The following is a 17,315-nucleotide window of genomic DNA, read 5'->3' as shown; positions in this document are numbered from 1 at the left end:
GGCAGGCAGGGGACAAAATATACAGGAAACATCAATGATGATTTTTTTTTTTACGTATAAGAATATCTATAATTCATGGGTGTCAAACTCATTCTAGATCGGGAGCCACATAGAGAAAAATCTACTCCCAAGTGGGCCGGACTAGTAAAATCACGGTACGATAAATTAAAAATGAAGACAATTTCAGATTGCTTTCTTTGTTTAAATTCTGAAGGTGTACAAATTCTAATGTTGTTGTTTTTTATTTTTACACTTACATGTTGCGGTTATTAGTATTCTATCTTTTTTTGTTGTTATTTATACTTTCTGAATAAATTGATAATGTTTATCAGTCAACTCACTGGTGTTAATTTCCATTTATGAAGATAAAACGTTAATATCAAAATCCAATTAAAGGATTTTATTTATGTACTATGCTAATTTTCCTCGACTGGTGCACTAAGATCATGTGCATACTTGCCAACCTTGAAACCTTCGAATTCGGAAAAATGGGGGGGCGGCGGGGTTGGGTTAGCGGGGTTTGGTGGTAGCGGGCGTATATATTGTAGTTTTCCGTAAGAGTTAGTGCTGCAAGGGGTTCTGGGTATTTCTTCTGTTGTGTTTATGTTGTGTTACGGTGAAAATATTCTCCCAAAATGTGTTTGTCATTCTTCTTTGGTGTGGGTTCACAGTGTGGCGCATATTTGTAACAGTGTTAAAGTTGTTTATACGGCCACCCTCAGTGTGACCTGTATGGCTGTTGATCAAGTATGCCTTGCATTCACTTGTGTGTGATTAAAAGCCGTATATATTATGTGACTTTGCTATAATTTCTTGGTTAGTTTACAATAGTGACTCAAAGTGCATTACATTGAGAAACCCAATATCTAACTTATATTCAAACCAGTGTGGGTGGCACTAGGAGCAGGTGGGTAAAGTGTCTTGCCCAAGGACACAACGGCATTGACTAGGATAGTGTTTTTCAACCACTGTGCCGTGGCGCACTAATGTGCCATGAGGTACCGTCTGCTGTGCCGTAGGAGATTATCTAATTTCACCTATTTGGGTTAAAAATATTTTTTGCAAAACAGTATTTATAGTCTGCAAGTTATGTCTTGTTGTTAAGTGTCTGTACTGTCTAGAGCTTGGCAGAGTAACCGTGTAATACTCTTCCATATCAGTAGGTGGCAGCCAGTAGCTAATTGCTTTGTAAATGTCGGAAACAGCGGGAGGCAGAAAGAAGGTAAAAAGTGTAACCAATGCTTAAACCAAAAATAACCAAAAGGTGAGTGCCCCTAAGAAAACGCCTTGAAGCTTAGGGAAGGCTATGCAGAACGAAACTAAAACTGAACTTGCTGTAATGTATATAAAAAAAACAATGCTGGACGACAGCAAAGACTTACTGTGGAGCAAAGACGGCATCCACAATGTACATCCAAACATGACATGACAATCAACAATGTCCCCACATAGAAGGAGAAAAACAACTGAAATATTATTGATTGCTAAAACAAAGTAGATGCGGGAAATATCACTCAAAGGAGGACATGAAACTGCTATAGAAATATACCAAAAAAAGAGAAAAAGCCACAAAAAATGGAGTGCAAGAAAAGAACTAAAACACTACACACAGACTCAAAATAAGTCACAGTGTGATAGAATAGAATAGAATAGTAAGTACTTTATTGATCCCTGGGGCAAATTCAGCACCACAGTTTGCTCACAATAGACGATAATAATAATAAATAATACATAACATATATTATATACATAATATATGAATAATGCAAATATATTCTACATGTATTCTACATTTAAGTGCAGACAGGTTGTGACAGTACACTTACTTTGAGACGAGCTATATTTATGCATGGTTGGTCAGGGTTTAAAACAGGGGTCGGGAACCTTTTTGGCTGAGAGAGCTATGAAAGCCAAATATTTTAAAATGTATTTCCGTGAGAGCCATACAATATTTTTTAACAATGAATACAACTAAATGTGTACATTTTTAAGTAACACCAACATTTTTTGAGTATAATAAGTATTGTATTCTTTTTAACAAGATTGAGCTATATTATATTATACTGAAGCTAACCAATGATAAATAAAATGCTTCTTACCATTAATGCCACTTCTTGAACAGATGCGTTAGAAAACAGATAGATCGATTAAAATGCAGGAGAATGTTTTGTAGTTTGAACGTTATTTTTAACTCTGATTAACAGTGGAAATATTCATTTCTTATCTTAATCAACTTAGATTAATCTGAGAGCCAGATGCATCCATCAAAAGAGCCACATCTGGCTCTGGAGCCATAGGTTCCCTACCCCTGGTTTAAAGCAATATCCAACAATTGCGACAACAACTTTTTATTGTCAACTGAGTTTCGTTTTTTAATGATTTCTGCTGGTGGTGTGCCTCCGAATCTTTTCAACGCAAAAAAAGGTTGAAAAACACTGGACTAGGATGGCAGAAGAGGGAATTGAACCTGGAACCCTCAAATTGCTGGCACGGCCACTTTACCAACCAGGCTATATCGCCCCCTGATGATGAGTCACCATTGGTTAAGATTAGGAAAAAACATTACAGACAGGCCAATCACAGGCAAGACAGGGCGGGTCATCATAACCAGGAAGGGAAATCACAACAGACATCCCAAATGACGACAAGAGAGTCGGAGAAGAGAAGATGCAATATTCAAGTGGGCGATTTGTATGTTAAAAAAACTAGTGGAAGATGGCACAGGAATTCTCTTCCTTAGATTTTTATTTTAGCAATGTAGACAACGTCCAGGAAACATGTCCAAATGTTTCCTGTCCAAATTTGTCCAAATGTGGACACACCTATATACACATATACATATATATATATATATATATATATATATATATATATATATATATATATATATATATATATATATATATATACATATATATATATATATATATATATATATATACATATATATATATATATATATATATATGTATATATATATATATATACACACATATATATATATATATATATTTACATGTATATATATATATATATATATATATATATATATATATATATATATATATATATATATATATATATATATATATACACACACACAAATGTGGACACACCTATATATACATATACATATATCTATATATATGTCTTGATTGGATTATCCAGAGAATAGTGCTCGATACCGTGGTAGAGCGCAATATGTAATCTCCTGATGATTGAGGGGACCCCTCATGAAACAGATCTGTAGAGATGAAGTAGTCTTGCGATTTTTTTCCCACACCTACATATATCTATATATATATATATATATATATATATATATATATATATATATATATATATATATATATATATATACATATATATATATATATATATATATATATATATATATATATATATATAGCCCGGCCCCAAGCCAAAATGTTTTAACCCAATGCGGCCCTGGAGTCAAAAGGTTTGGGGACCCCTGCTTTTGAGGATTTACAGATGTATAGTTAACCACTGTTGAATAATGATAGCTTATTCCTAACTTGCTTTGTAATCACATTGAGGATAATGAATCTGTTTCATCCCCAGGTGACCAAACAGGGGAATGCCGTGCTCATGGGAATTTAGGCTCGGCATTCTTCTCCAAGGGAAACTATCGTGAAGCTCTGACCAACCATCGCAACCAGCTTGTTCTTGCCATGAAGCTAAAGGACAGAGAAGTAAGAAACACACACATAGTGCAGAGCTTCAAAATAGACAAAGCACGCTACCTGAACCAGATAATGAATACAGGTAGCAGCGTTTCCAGGGTGTCTTATCGGGCTATTTATGTGTTTGTGTTGACTTATGCTGCTACCTGCTTTCCTCTGCTATAGCTTTTTGGAAAGTAACTGAAGGGCACACAGATTCTTGGGCTTTTTTTTTTTTTCCAATCTCAGAAAATGTATTGGTGCACAAGAGTACGAGTGAAGGTGACAGAAAAAGAACAGAAGCATTTCAAGACAGGGTAATTGGATGACCTTTGCAGTGTTTTTTAATGAACACTGGAAAATTGTCATGCAGATATTTAGCTGAGATTTCTATGATTCATCTAAAAGTAAATAAAGGACTGTTCGGATATGTTATTTAGGACAAAAAAACTGTCCTTTGACGTCTTGCATCCTGTCTGTTGGCCTCTGAGGTCATTGTTGCGAGCTGACAGGTGCTTGTATTCCAACACAATTGCAGTCACCCAAGGAGAAGAATGGCCTCCATTTCCCCTTCATTCCTTATCCTTCCTACCAGGCCGGTGGGTTTGCTTGTTTGTCCTCGCTGATATCACGAGGCATTTAAACAGTCCAGTCAAAGTCTGAACAAAAGCAGTGGGACAAACCGTTTGAAAAATGAGGGCAGAGGTCTCCTCGACATCTCCCCATTCCACAGTTTGAGGATATGTGCAGGGAGAAGTGTGATTTATGGCTTCGCTGATTTTGGTGCCAAAATCCTTCTGTCCTGAAGGTTTGCCTGAGGGGCTTTGTGGGTTTTCAAGTCACATAAAGGACATGCAAGGTCCTCAGTAGTTTGGGGTAATAAATATGTATCGGTAGGTGTGCGTGATACTAGCAATGTACACTAGAAATTATTATCGTTAGCTTACGATAGAGATTTTTATGGTAATGTTGATCTGTGTCCTGAAAAATTGAGAAACACGTCATCAATGCAATGTAGAATCCAAACAAAGGTGGCTCTCTAGCGCGGCTAAAGTAGGTCCATACACAGGGTGGAGACGCTTCTAAGTTAATAATCAAAGTCAGTCTATCAGTCAAAGTTTATCTATATAGCCCTTGAAGGCCTACTGAAATGAGATTTTCTTATTTAAACGGGGATAGCAGGTCCATTCTATGTGTCATACTTGATCATTTCGCAATATTGCCATATTTTTGCTGAAAGGATTTAATAGAGAACATCGATGATAAATTTCGCAACTTTTGGTCGCTAATAAAAAAGCCTTGCCTGTACCGGAAGTAGCAGACGATGTGCGCGTGACGTCACGGGTTGTGGAGCTCCTCACATCCTCACATTGTTTACAATCATAGCCAACAGCAGCGAGAGCGATTCGGACCGAGAAAGCGACGATTTCCCATTAATTTGAGCGAGGATGAAAGATTCGTGGATGAGGATAGTGAGAGTGAAGGACTCGGAAAAAAAAAGGCGAGGGCAGTGGGAGTGATTCAGATGTTATTACACACATTTACTAGGATAATTCTGGAAAAACCCTTATCTGCTTATTGTGTTACTAGTGTTTTAGTGAGATTATATGGTACCTGAAAGTCGGAGGGGTGTGGTGACCGCCAGTGTCTCCGGTGGGAGTAGGTAAGAGAGTCCGCAGCTGCAGGAGGACGCAAGCTCCGCTCATGTCTACGGTAAGAGCCGACTTATTACCACCATTTTCTCACCGAAACCTGCCGGTTGACATGTGGTCGTGAACCATGTTCGCTTGACCGCTCTGTTCCATAGTAAAGCTTTACCTACGGGAATGTAAACAAGGAAACACTGGCTGTGTTTGTGATGCTAAAGGCAGCTGCAATACACCGCTTCCCACCTACAGTTTTCTTCTTTGACGTCTCCATTATTCATTGAACAAATTGCAAAAGATTCCGCAACACAGATGTCTATAATGCTGTGGAATTATGCGTTAAAAACAGACGGCTTATAGCTGTGAACGGTGCTGGAACAAAATGTCCTCTACAATGCGTGACGTCACACACACGCGTCATCAATCCGCGACGTTTTCAACAGGATACTTAGCGTGAAATTTAAAATTACAATTTAGTAAACTAAACCGGCCGTATTGGCATGTGTTGCAATGTTAATATTTCATCATTGATATATAAACCATCAGACTGCGTGGTCGGTAGTAGTGGGTTTCAGTAGGCTTTTAATCACAAGTGCCTCAAAAGGCTGGACAAACCACAACAACATCCCCTGATCTGAACCCTCATCCAGGCAAAGAAACTCTCAAAAGCCCAAAATGACGAAAAGAAGAAACCTTAAAAAGGGATGGCAGATGTGGGAGACCACCCTTCTGGGGGGCTGGCAGCAATGGACGCAAAGTGGGTGCACTTATTGCATTATTCGTAATCCTGTGAGAGTCTACAGTAGTCCATTGGGAGCAAGCAGAGGGCCGTAGGAGGTCTTCATCCATGTCATAAAGTGGTGGTCACCAGCGGGATGTGAGGCTGAAATGAGGCGAGATGTACGGTTGTGTTCAAAGGTTAAAATGCATGCCTGTTGGTCACGCTCCGATTGGGGCTGTCTCTCATTTCATATTAATACATGTTTTAAATTTGTAATATATTTGCGATCAACCAGTAGTGCCCCAGAGATGGACTGGTCAACCGCAGACAGGTTGGCGACCCCAGTTATAGAAGAATATTCCACCCCTGGTCCTCCTCCAGACTGGTACCTCTTCAGAGATTATCCATGGCCACCTGGTCATCTCTCATGCAGGAGAGGGTGGAAAAACGAGAAGGTGTCATATCTGTGATCATGTTTTGGTTTAAGTCATGTTCTGTTTGGTTCTTGGACACTCAGTTCCTGCTTTTTCACTCTCTTGTTTTGTCACCATAGCAACCATTAGTTTCACCTGTTGCACATTTGGAGTCACGCACCCGTTTTCACTAATCATGCCACTATTATTTAAACCGATAGTTGCCAGGAAGTCAGCCTGGCGAATTTACCTCCGGTCACTTCATGCCATGCTACCTCTGATACTCATGCCTGTTCATAGTTGAGCTCCTTGCCATGCCACGTAAGTTTTGTTTTTTCATGTCACAGTTATCGAGTTTTGCTTCATTTTCATAGTTTTTGCTTTTGTGCAAGTTTTTGTTTCATTAGCCAAGTTTGTTGTACTTCCGCCTTGTGCGCGCCTTTTGTTCCTTTCTTATAGTAATTAATAAATATGTCCTTACCTTCACGCCTTGCCCGCTCCAACTTTCCTTTGCATTCCAGTAAAACAAACCCCAAAGTCCACGTTTTGACAGAAGCGGCATGTCAACTGGTCTAAAACAGTCTATTTGAAAGCTAGAGTATATAGATGAGTTTTACGGTGGTAATGCTTCCACCAAAGTGGCATCTCTAACTGTTGCCGGTAGGGTATTCCAGAGTATTGGAGCCAAATAGAAAACGCTTTAGAACCTGCAGACATTTTTGGGGGCTCTGGGAATCCTCACCTCCTTGGCAGCAAATACATTATATGTTAATGATAAATAATAATGGTGGATTATTGGGATATGTTGAATTCTGGCTCGCATTTTGTGAACCATTCCACTCCTACACGTTTCCTTATTGAGTGTTATAGTGCACGTGCCTCACAACACGAAGGTCCTGAGTAGTCCTGAGTTCAATCCCGGGCTCGTGATCTTTCTGTGTGGAGTTTGCATGCCCTCCCCGTGACTGCGTGGGTTCCCTCTGGGTACTCCTGCTTCCTCCCACCTCCGAAAACATGCACCTGGGGATAGGTTGATTGGCAACACTAATTTGGCCCTAGTGTGTGAATGTGAGTGTGAATGTTGTCTGTCTATCTGTGTTGGCCCTGCGATGAGGTTGTGACTTGTCCAGGGTGTACACGGCAGCTGAGATAGGCTCCAGCACCCACCGCGACCCCAAAAGGGACAAGCGGTAGAAAATGGATGGATATTCAAGTCTTTCATCGTACGCAGTACACTTAATCCTATACTCAGGAAGAAACAGTCCCCACACTGTGGCCCAACCTGCTTGCTTCTTCTAACATGGACAACGTATGCAGTCAAAGCTGACCTGTGGCCACGTGGTGATCTTGGATAGAGCACCAGCAGTTGCATCATCTACAAAATGTTCTGATTGGCCTTGTACAAGCCCCCCCCCCCCTTCCCTTCTCTGTTCCCCGAAAGGCCCCCTAATCAGAGTCATATGTGTGTCACACCACCTGGCCTCGCTCTGTACACACTAGAGCCTGGCGGATGGCTCATTACGGCTGGGATGGTGTTTTTGTTTCTGGTGTGGACTTTTTATCTTGCCTTTTTGTGGCTGAGGTCACTTCCTATAGAGGCCGGAGGTGGGATGTTGTTGCTGACTGGATTTCCAGGGCATGTCTACCTTACAGAACAGTGGAGAACACAAATACTCAAACACAAAAGACTTTGATTACTGTCCCTGAGTGACGAAGGTACACAAGATATTTACCTTTGGGAAAATCAGACTATTTAAATGGTAATAAATGCCATAACTGTATTTATGTCCGACAAAAAAAATCTGTGACTTTACATCTTTACATTTAATGTCTGGAAGTTGATGAAAGAACTTACTGGACGCATACACAATAGAACTAAACTGTTAAAAACGATGTGTATATATCACTCTCCCATTCTCTCTTCATCCATCCATCCATTTTCTACCGCTTATTCCCTTTTGGGGTTGCGGGGGGCGCTGGCGCCTATCTCAGCTACAAACGGACGGAAGGCGGCGTACACCCTGGACAAGTCGCCATCTCATCGCAGGGCCAACATAGATAGACAGACAACATTCACACTCACATTCACACACTAGGGCCAATTTAGTTTTGCCAATCAACCTATCCCCAGGTGCATGTCTTTTTTTTCTCAATCTATATACAGTATTCACACACACACACATATTTATATATATACACACACACACACACACACACACACATATATATATATATATATATATATATATATATATATATATATATATATATATATATATATATTAGGGGTGTAACGGTACGTGTATTTGTATTGAACCGTTTCGGTACGGGGGTTTCGGTTCGGTTCGCAGGTGAACCGAACAACACGGACATATAAGTAGCGCACCGCACGTTGTGTAAACAATGCACACCGAGGCACCATGAATTAATTTACACGGACCCCGACTTAAACAAGTTGAAATACTTATTGGGGTGTTACCATTTAGTGGTCAATTGTACGGAATATGTACTGTACTGTGCAATCTACTAATAAAAGTTTCAATCAATCAAAAAAACAACAACACACGGCATGCTAGCAACAACTGGGCTATGATAGACTGACCACACCACCTCTTTTCACCAGATATGTCCTCTTTGCGGAGCTGTCCAGGTGGAGTTTCTTAAATGCCTCGAATGTCCGGCATTTTAAGTTATGGTGTGTGTATTTTCAATGTACGTACAGGGTTAAGAAGGGGTTAAAAAATAAATAAAAGTGGTGCACACAGCAGCGTTAATATTCGTGAGGGCGGGGCAGAGACAGAGAGAGCGAGAGAGTTATGATAAACGCGCATGCGTCTCCAGACTCTGCTTTTTATCCTTTGATTAATCAGATTACATTTTTTATTATCTATAGCAGGGGTTTCAAAAGTGTGCCCCGGAGGCCATTTGCGGCACACAGCTAATGTTTTAAAGGCCCAAGGCACATTCTAAAAATACTATTAAAATAAACAAAAACATGAACAAAAGTGAAATAAAAAATATCAAAGGCTAAATGTAATTTAGAAAAACTTGCAACGTTTACTAATAAAACAAAGCTGTTTTTTTTTCTTTCAAACTGTCATTGTTTAAAATATAATACTGAATCAAAATCAATGTTATTATGAATTATTGACCTATCCAAGTTTCCGATTACTTCCCATCAAATATTGCACTAAGAAAATAATTTTTGGTGGAAGATTTAGCAAATTTGTTAAATAAGTAATCAAAAAATGTATATTTTGTTTTTTTCTTACGGTACTGAAAATGAACCTAACCGTGACCTCTGAACTGAGGTACGTACCGAACCGAAATTTTTGTGTACCGTTACACCCCTAATATATATATATATATATATATATATATATATATATATATATATATATATATATATATATGTATATATATATGTGTATATATACACACTCATACGGTTGCAACGGTACAGGTACTCTTAGTACAGTCCGTACCTCGGTTTTTGGGCCACAGTTTTTAGTTTTTTTTCTGTAAGTTTTTGTGGTATAAAAATAACAATTTGTTTTCGACTCAGAGTTCTTTATTTCTGATATGTGTGAACAGAACCTACACTCTACTGTAAACAACTGGTGTACTGAATACCGTAAGACTTTTCTTTGAAGTTATCTGTTTGCGAAACAACATCTTCAAATGAAAAATATTCTCTTATTCCTTCATTCCTTGTGTACACCATATATAGCCTGTATATAATTTTCCTTATATCATTGTGTATTTCATTAATGCCAACTCTGAAAGCAAAGAGTAATTGCTTCATATCTCCTCTATATGGCGGGTTGACTATAAATCAAGAGGTGCTACGGTGGATGCTGTATATCAGTAAAGCTGACATGCATGGGATTGCTTTCATCTGCTGACAACCACTGCAAAATGTTCTATGTGACCAACCACAGAACCATGTAACCGCAAAAGCAGGTCTAATTTTGCCAGCTGTGCTATAAGGTGAACAGTCGTGACAATGATAGATTGGCATGAATCTCACTAAGACACCGGAGAGGATGTGTGCCTTTAGCTCCAAAAGGCAAGCAATAAAAGCTGTGGAAAGGTTCGGAGTGAGTGCACTGTCCCAACTGGGAGCTGCGGTCCTAACCAATGAGGTCATAGGCTAACACAAAGTTAGTGTATTTCTCTAACTTGCGGCATTTTGAATGTTTCCTTAGCAGCTGTCAACACAATCGCATTCCTACAGACTTGCTCTTTTGTAGCTGTATGCCTTTTCTTCATCCAAGACATGTCGGCATCTTTAATAAAGGCCGATGTGAAACAAACCTGTTAGATTGTATCTCCTCCATGACTTAAAGTCGTCCCGTCTGTATGCCTGTGGCGTTTTCGCCTTAAATAGTAGGTTTAACAAGAGGGAGGTAACCCTCAATTTGGAGTGTGAGTATTTAGGAGAAACTGAGTCGGGCTGACGGCAGTATAGTCTCTAATTACGCTTTGTGTGATGTTCAAAAGAGTCTGAACAGCCGACTCACCCCGAACCCTAAATTGGAATGGAAATCCCAATCACGGAAACGTATCACAGATAGCGGCCTTTTTCCTCTTAACCGACATTTCTCTACTCTGTCTCCTTCCGGCTGCCCCTTTTTTTAGCGCTGGCATTGTTTTTCCACTCTTGTTCTGACTCCGTGCTCCATCTGCCGTAAGGAATTTACTCAAACTTCTTTCTTCACTCTGCACAGTGACACACAAATGTTTATTTTTCAACTAGGTTGGAGCTGTATGGATTTTGCTATATGTTGGCGAGCATAATGATGGTGTTGAGTGCAGAACCTTCAAATAGGGAGAGAAATAGGGCTAAAAGTGGGTGATTCTCTGGTCGGGGTCACGGTTTGTCAGTGTGTGTCAGCCAGCGCACTTGTAGAGAAGATCATTAAAGAGTCATTAGGACGTGGACAGGCCTTTTCATCCTTTCTTAGGGCTGACATTGATAAAAGATGGCACAAAGGGGAATCTGGAAGCACTGTCTCTTTCCTTTATCATCCTAATGCGACTGATTAAAAGTGAAGATTTCTGAATGATATGAGATGTACATTTAGCAAAAACTCTTTATCGGATCATGGGCAAAGGAGAATGGCATCGAGCATAGTGCAAAGTGACAATGAGGTACTCTTTGAGTGGGCTCACCTGTCATACCTATTACAACTATTATGAACAGTAACACTGTGGTAGAAATACTAGTTAAGGCATGCCATCATGAATAATAAACCTTTATTATAGATAGGGCTGGGCGATATATCGATATTCTCGATATATCGTGGGTTTGTGTCTGTGCGATACAGAAAATGACTATATCGTGATATTCGAGTATATGTTCTCACGCAGTTGCTTTTAGCTGCGGGCATTACACGGCATGCGTTTCCCACTCTTTCTTGTCTCTCCTTCTCACATAGACGTAAACAAGTGCACCTTCTTACACACGTCACATACTGTCACCCGTGCAACGTCACACGCCCTTCCCGAGCACAGAGGTAGCTACATGGGTAACATTAGCTGTGATGCTAACGGTGCGTTGCGATTGGTAATTTTGAGAGAGAAGGTGCAAATCTGGTAACGAATGAAGGAAGAATTGATTTCCAAGAAAAACAGCAAGGTCGTCTGGCGCTGGTTTGGCTTCAAGCGGGAATATGTTATGCGGCAAAAGCGTTGCTACAAAAAGTAGCAGCACTGCTAATTTGTAGCATCATTTGAAAAGTCACCCGCTAGAGAATGAAGAGTGCTTGAAACCGCATGTCAACATCTCCGTTCGGTGCCACACCAACAAAATGCCGAAGCCACTATTTCCAGATCAACACCGTATGAAAAAAGAAAAGTAAACAGAAAGAGATAACGTCTGCAGGAACCTATTATGCAGCTCATTTTTCTTTGACAATTATTGAAATATATTGTCTGACATCATGCACAAAAGAGCACTTTATTTGTTTTCAACTGTTGTAGTGGCGTTCTGTACAAAAAGTACACTTTGATTTAGTGTTGTTTTGATGTGTCATCTTAGTGACATCATGCACAAAAGTGCACTCACAACTTGTTTTCAAAATGTCTCTCACAATCTTGCACTTTCTATTTTGAAATTACAGGAATGTTTGTGCCACTGCTTAATTAATAAATACAGTTATTTCTAAATTGACTTAGTTGGGATTTCCCTCACTGCATGAAAGTTTAAAATGAGCATATATTAATGCAGTATGAACAATAATGTTTTAATGTAGACACATAGAATCATCATACTGCTGTGATTATACAGTATGCATCAAGTGTTCATTCAAGGCTAAGGAAAAATATCAAAATATGTATCGTGTATCACAGGCCTGGGCAATTATTTTACTCAAGGGGCCAAATTTAGATAAAAAAGTGTGTCTGGGGGTCGGTATATGTATTTTTAGGAACACTAATACAAAACTTCACAATAATGATTCAAAGCCAAAAACGTTATAACAGAACGCCCTAAAAAAACGGAATGGAATTTGACATTTTTTCACTGAATGAGACACCCAGAATGTACATGAAAATAAAAAATGTGGGATTTACAATATTAACTATGAATAATAAAACACTGAATATCGACAACACATTTTACAATCAAGCGAAACACAAACAAAATGCAACAAATAGTGAAATATGAACGCCAAGGAGCGACTTATGTGTGAAATTATTAACACATCACCGTAAAATATCAAATAATATTATTTAGCTCATTCACGTAAGAGACTGGACGTATAAGATTTCATGGGATTTATCGATTAGGAGTGACAGATTGTTTGGTAAACGTATAGCATGTTTTATATGTTATAGTTATTTGAATGACTCTTACCATAATATGTTACGTTAACATACCAGGCACCTTCTCAGTTGGTTATTTATGCGTCATATAACGTACACTTATTCAGCCCGTTGTTCACTATTCTTTATTTATTTGAAATTGCCTTTCAAATGTCTATTCTTGGTGTTGGGTTTTATCAAATAAATTTCCCCATTAAATGCGACTTATACTCCAATGCGACTTATATATGTTTTTTTTTCTTCTTTATTATGCATTTTCGGCAGGTGCGACTTATACTCCGGGGCGACTTATACTCCGAAAAACACGGTAGTATTTCATGCAGATTTTAAGTATTGAAAGACTTAGTATAGTTGAAGACTTACGGTCATTAGAAAACATATCATAATGGCAGCTACACCTTTCCATCTTAAAGATCTAAAACAATTATTTGGGAATGTCCGGCAGGCCAAATTGAAAGGCTCAACGGGCCGCATGAGGCCCCCAGGCCTTAATTTGCCCAGGTCTGGTAAAAATATAGAGATATTAATAAAAGGCCATATCGCCCAGCCCTAATTAGAGGAACTATGAACATGAATAAAATAAAAAAATACTTCTTAGTAAATGCACGGTGGATTGAGGATGTACATGGTGCAGCTTGTCCAACCCCTGGTCATATTAACGAGGCACCATCTCCTCAGCCCAGTGGTTCAGAACAGCTCTGCAGCATTTGCTTAGGCATGAATCATGACCGATGAGCATTGAGTGTCAACCAATGGGCCTTGACCACAACTGAGAAGCAAGGACTTGTGCTTGTGTGACTATGTAACTCTCCCTTTTGTGTGCATGACATGTATAAAACTTATAATCACAATTACTATCATTATCATTGAGGTTGGTTCATATTGCAAAAATGAATCGCTTATCGTTCTTAGGGCCATGACAGTTGTTTCAGCCTTTTCCAGCTGACTCAGTGTGAAAGGTGGATTTTAACCCAGTACTGATCACTGATCAAACTTGTGGCGGTTTTGAGTGAACCCATGGCAGCTACAGAAAACTCAACAACGTGAACTGCTGCACTACCATCCGAATGCAAATATTTGTTTCATAATAAATACAGATGTCCGATAATATCAGACTGCCGATATTGTCGGCCGATGAAGGCTTTAAAATGTAATCGCAAAATTATCGGTATCGGTTTCAAAATTATCGGTGTCTGTTTCAAAGAGTAAAATGTATGATTTTTTAAAACGCCGCTGTGTACACGGACGTAGGGAGAAGTACAGAGCGCCAATAAAACCTTAAAAGGCACTGCCTTTGCGTGCTGGCCCAGTCACATAATATCTACGGCTTTTCACACACACAAGTGAATGCAACCCATACTTGGTCTACAGCCATACAATCACACTGAAAATTGGCTGTATAAACAATTTTAACACTGTTACAAATATGCGCCACACTGTGAACCCATGCCAAACAAGAATGACAAACACATTTCGGGATACATCCGCACCGTAACACAACATAAACACGGCAGAAGAAATACCCAGAACCCCTTGCAGTACTAACTCTTCCCGGACGCTAGAATACACACCCTCAACCCCGCCTCACCAGCCCCGCCCACCTCAGCCTCCTCATGCTCTCTCAGGGAGAGCATGTCCCAAATTCCAAGCTGCTGTTTTGAGGCATGTTAAAAAAAAAATGCACTTTGTGACTTCAATAATAAATATGGCAGTGACATGTTGGCATTTTTTTCCATAACTTGAGTTGATTTATTTTAGAAAACCTTGTCGCTGTTATGATCCGCCGCCCGGATTATATATTGTTTTGGTTTTTGAGTACTTTTGTGTTTCCTGTTTGTTTTTGGACTTGTCCGATCCCTGGTTTGTGCACTTCCTTATTTGCCTTGTTGCCATGGTTTCTCATTTGTTGACACCCACCTGATTTCTGATTGCTGCCAGTATTTAAGCCTGCCGTCTACCTCAGTTCTTCCTGGATTTTTTTGTTTTTGCGTTAAGCAACAGTCACGTTGACATTTCTTAAATATTTGTATCTTTGCTAAGTAGCTCCTTAGCTTCTCGTGCGCTCGGTACGCTACTTTTGGACTCTGTTCTCAGTGCTAGTTTTAGCTTTTGCTTCCCATGCGTAGGCACGCGTTTTTCTTTTGTTCATTTTTGTACCAGTGTTATCATTATTTTTGTGATAAAACAAGCTCTTACCTGCCAATCTCGTCTGATCTGGTCCTCTTGCATCTGGGGGTGACAAAACGCGCACCAACATGCATGCATCGCGTGACAGTTACATTGTTTAATGCATCCAGCGGGGCATCACAACAAAATTAGGCATAGTAATGTGTTAATTCCACGACTGTATTTATCGGTATTGGTTGATATCGGTATCGGTAATTGACAGTTGGACAATATCGGATATCGGCAAAAAAGCCATTATCGGACATCTCTAATAATAAGTTAATGGCTGGATTTTTTTATTGTGTAATTTGACGGTGTGCTGTTCATGTGTTGCATGGGATGTGACACAGCCTTGTGTCCCCCTGGTGAAGTGAGAGATGGATGACTGCCTATTTGTTACATCATCTCTTGGTGGCCCATGCGCCATTTCCCCTTTCTGCCACCGCCTTCCGAATCACACCATTTTTTTCTCTCTTCTCCCATGGCGTCCCCCCTCACATGTCCACCAGTACTTTAATCATCCCACATTTCTCCTTCATATACCATTATGAAGGCACATGGCCTTATTGTATGACCTTAAGAAGGGAGCCGACAACATTGTTCAATTGAATTCCATCAGGGGCCAAAATGCACAAATCCTACATAGAGTATATTATTACACAAGTTGTACAAGTCACAGCGTCAAGGCCACCTAAACAGTACTTGAATACGAAACACTTCTGCAACACAAACCTTTTAATGTTGGGACTGTTAGGTAATTAATCTTGTAATATTACGCCTTGTCTGTCTTCTTTCTCTCTTACTGTTGCAATCAATCGCCATCCAGAGGGAAAGATTGGATGACAAATAAAAAGTGACACGGTCATAGCAGACCATTCACTTTTTGCCGCGGCGCACTATATAATTATAGATGAGCGCCATCGGTAGTACAGATGATTAAGTGACAGGAATCCAAACACCATACGCATTTTCTCTGTGACACAAGGTGCGTGTCTTAAAGGGGAACATTATCACAATTTCAGAAGGGTTAAAACCAATAAAAATCAGTTCCCAGTGGCTTATTTTATTTTTCAAAGTTTTTTTCAAAATTTTAACCGTCCCGGAATATCCTTAAAAAAACCTTCAAAGCCACTGTCCATTTCCCTGTGATGTCACATAGCGATGCCAATACAAACAAATGGTGGATAGCACAGCAAGATATAGCGACATTAGCTCGGATTCAGACACGGATTTCAGCGGTTCAAGCGATTCAACAGATTACGCATGTATTGAAACGGATGGTTGGAGTATGGAGGCAGATAGCGAAAACAAAATTGAAGAAGAAACTGAAGCTATTGAGCGGATAGCTGTTGACGCTATTCGGCCATGTTTGCCTTAGCATCGCTAGTAAAATGTGAAGACCAATGATCGGAAGTTTCGCATCTTGTGACACTGGATCAACTTAAATCCGTCAATTGGTAAGTGTTTGTTTGGCATTAAATGTGGGTGGAAGGAAACGCTGGATGCAAATACAGCTACAAATTGGGGGCGGCATAGCTCGGTTGGTAGAGTGGCCGTGCCAGCAACTTGAGGGTTGCAGGTTCGATTTCCGCTTCCGCCATTCTAGTCACTGCCGTTGTGTCCTTGGGCAAGACACTTTACCCACCTGCTCCCAGTGCCACCCACACTGGTTTAAATGTAACTTAGATATTGGGTTTCACTATGTAAAGCGCTTTGAGTCACTAGAGAAAAGCGCTATATAAATATACTTCGCTTCGCTTCGCTACAAATGTACATACAGCTAGCCTAAATAACATTTTAGCATCGATTAGCTGGCAGTCATGCAGCGACCAAATATGTCTGACTAGCACATAAGTCA

General features: G+C 39.7%; 1 protein-coding gene across 3 annotated transcripts in view; it reads left to right on the top strand.

Annotated features, from left to right (window-relative positions):
- LOC133556628 (tetratricopeptide repeat protein 28-like) overlaps window positions 1–17,315 on the top strand; it is a 655,127-nt gene that overhangs the window by 439,245 nt on the left and 198,567 nt on the right. For all 3 annotated transcript variants that reach the window (XM_061906744.1, XM_061906745.1, XM_061906746.1), the window contains one exon: window positions 3,583–3,713. In XM_061906744.1, the coding sequence (XP_061762728.1) occupies window positions 3,583–3,713 (131 nt within the window). The remainder of the gene's footprint in view (window positions 1–3,582; window positions 3,714–17,315) is intronic.

The sequence above is a fragment of the Nerophis ophidion genome, linkage group LG07 (assembly GCF_033978795.1).
Source record: "Nerophis ophidion isolate RoL-2023_Sa linkage group LG07, RoL_Noph_v1.0, whole genome shotgun sequence".
NCBI classification, from domain to species: domain Eukaryota; kingdom Metazoa; phylum Chordata; class Actinopteri; order Syngnathiformes; family Syngnathidae; genus Nerophis; species Nerophis ophidion.
The sequence above is the reverse complement of the archived record's forward strand: the minus strand, read 5'-3'. Positions and strand labels throughout refer to the sequence as shown.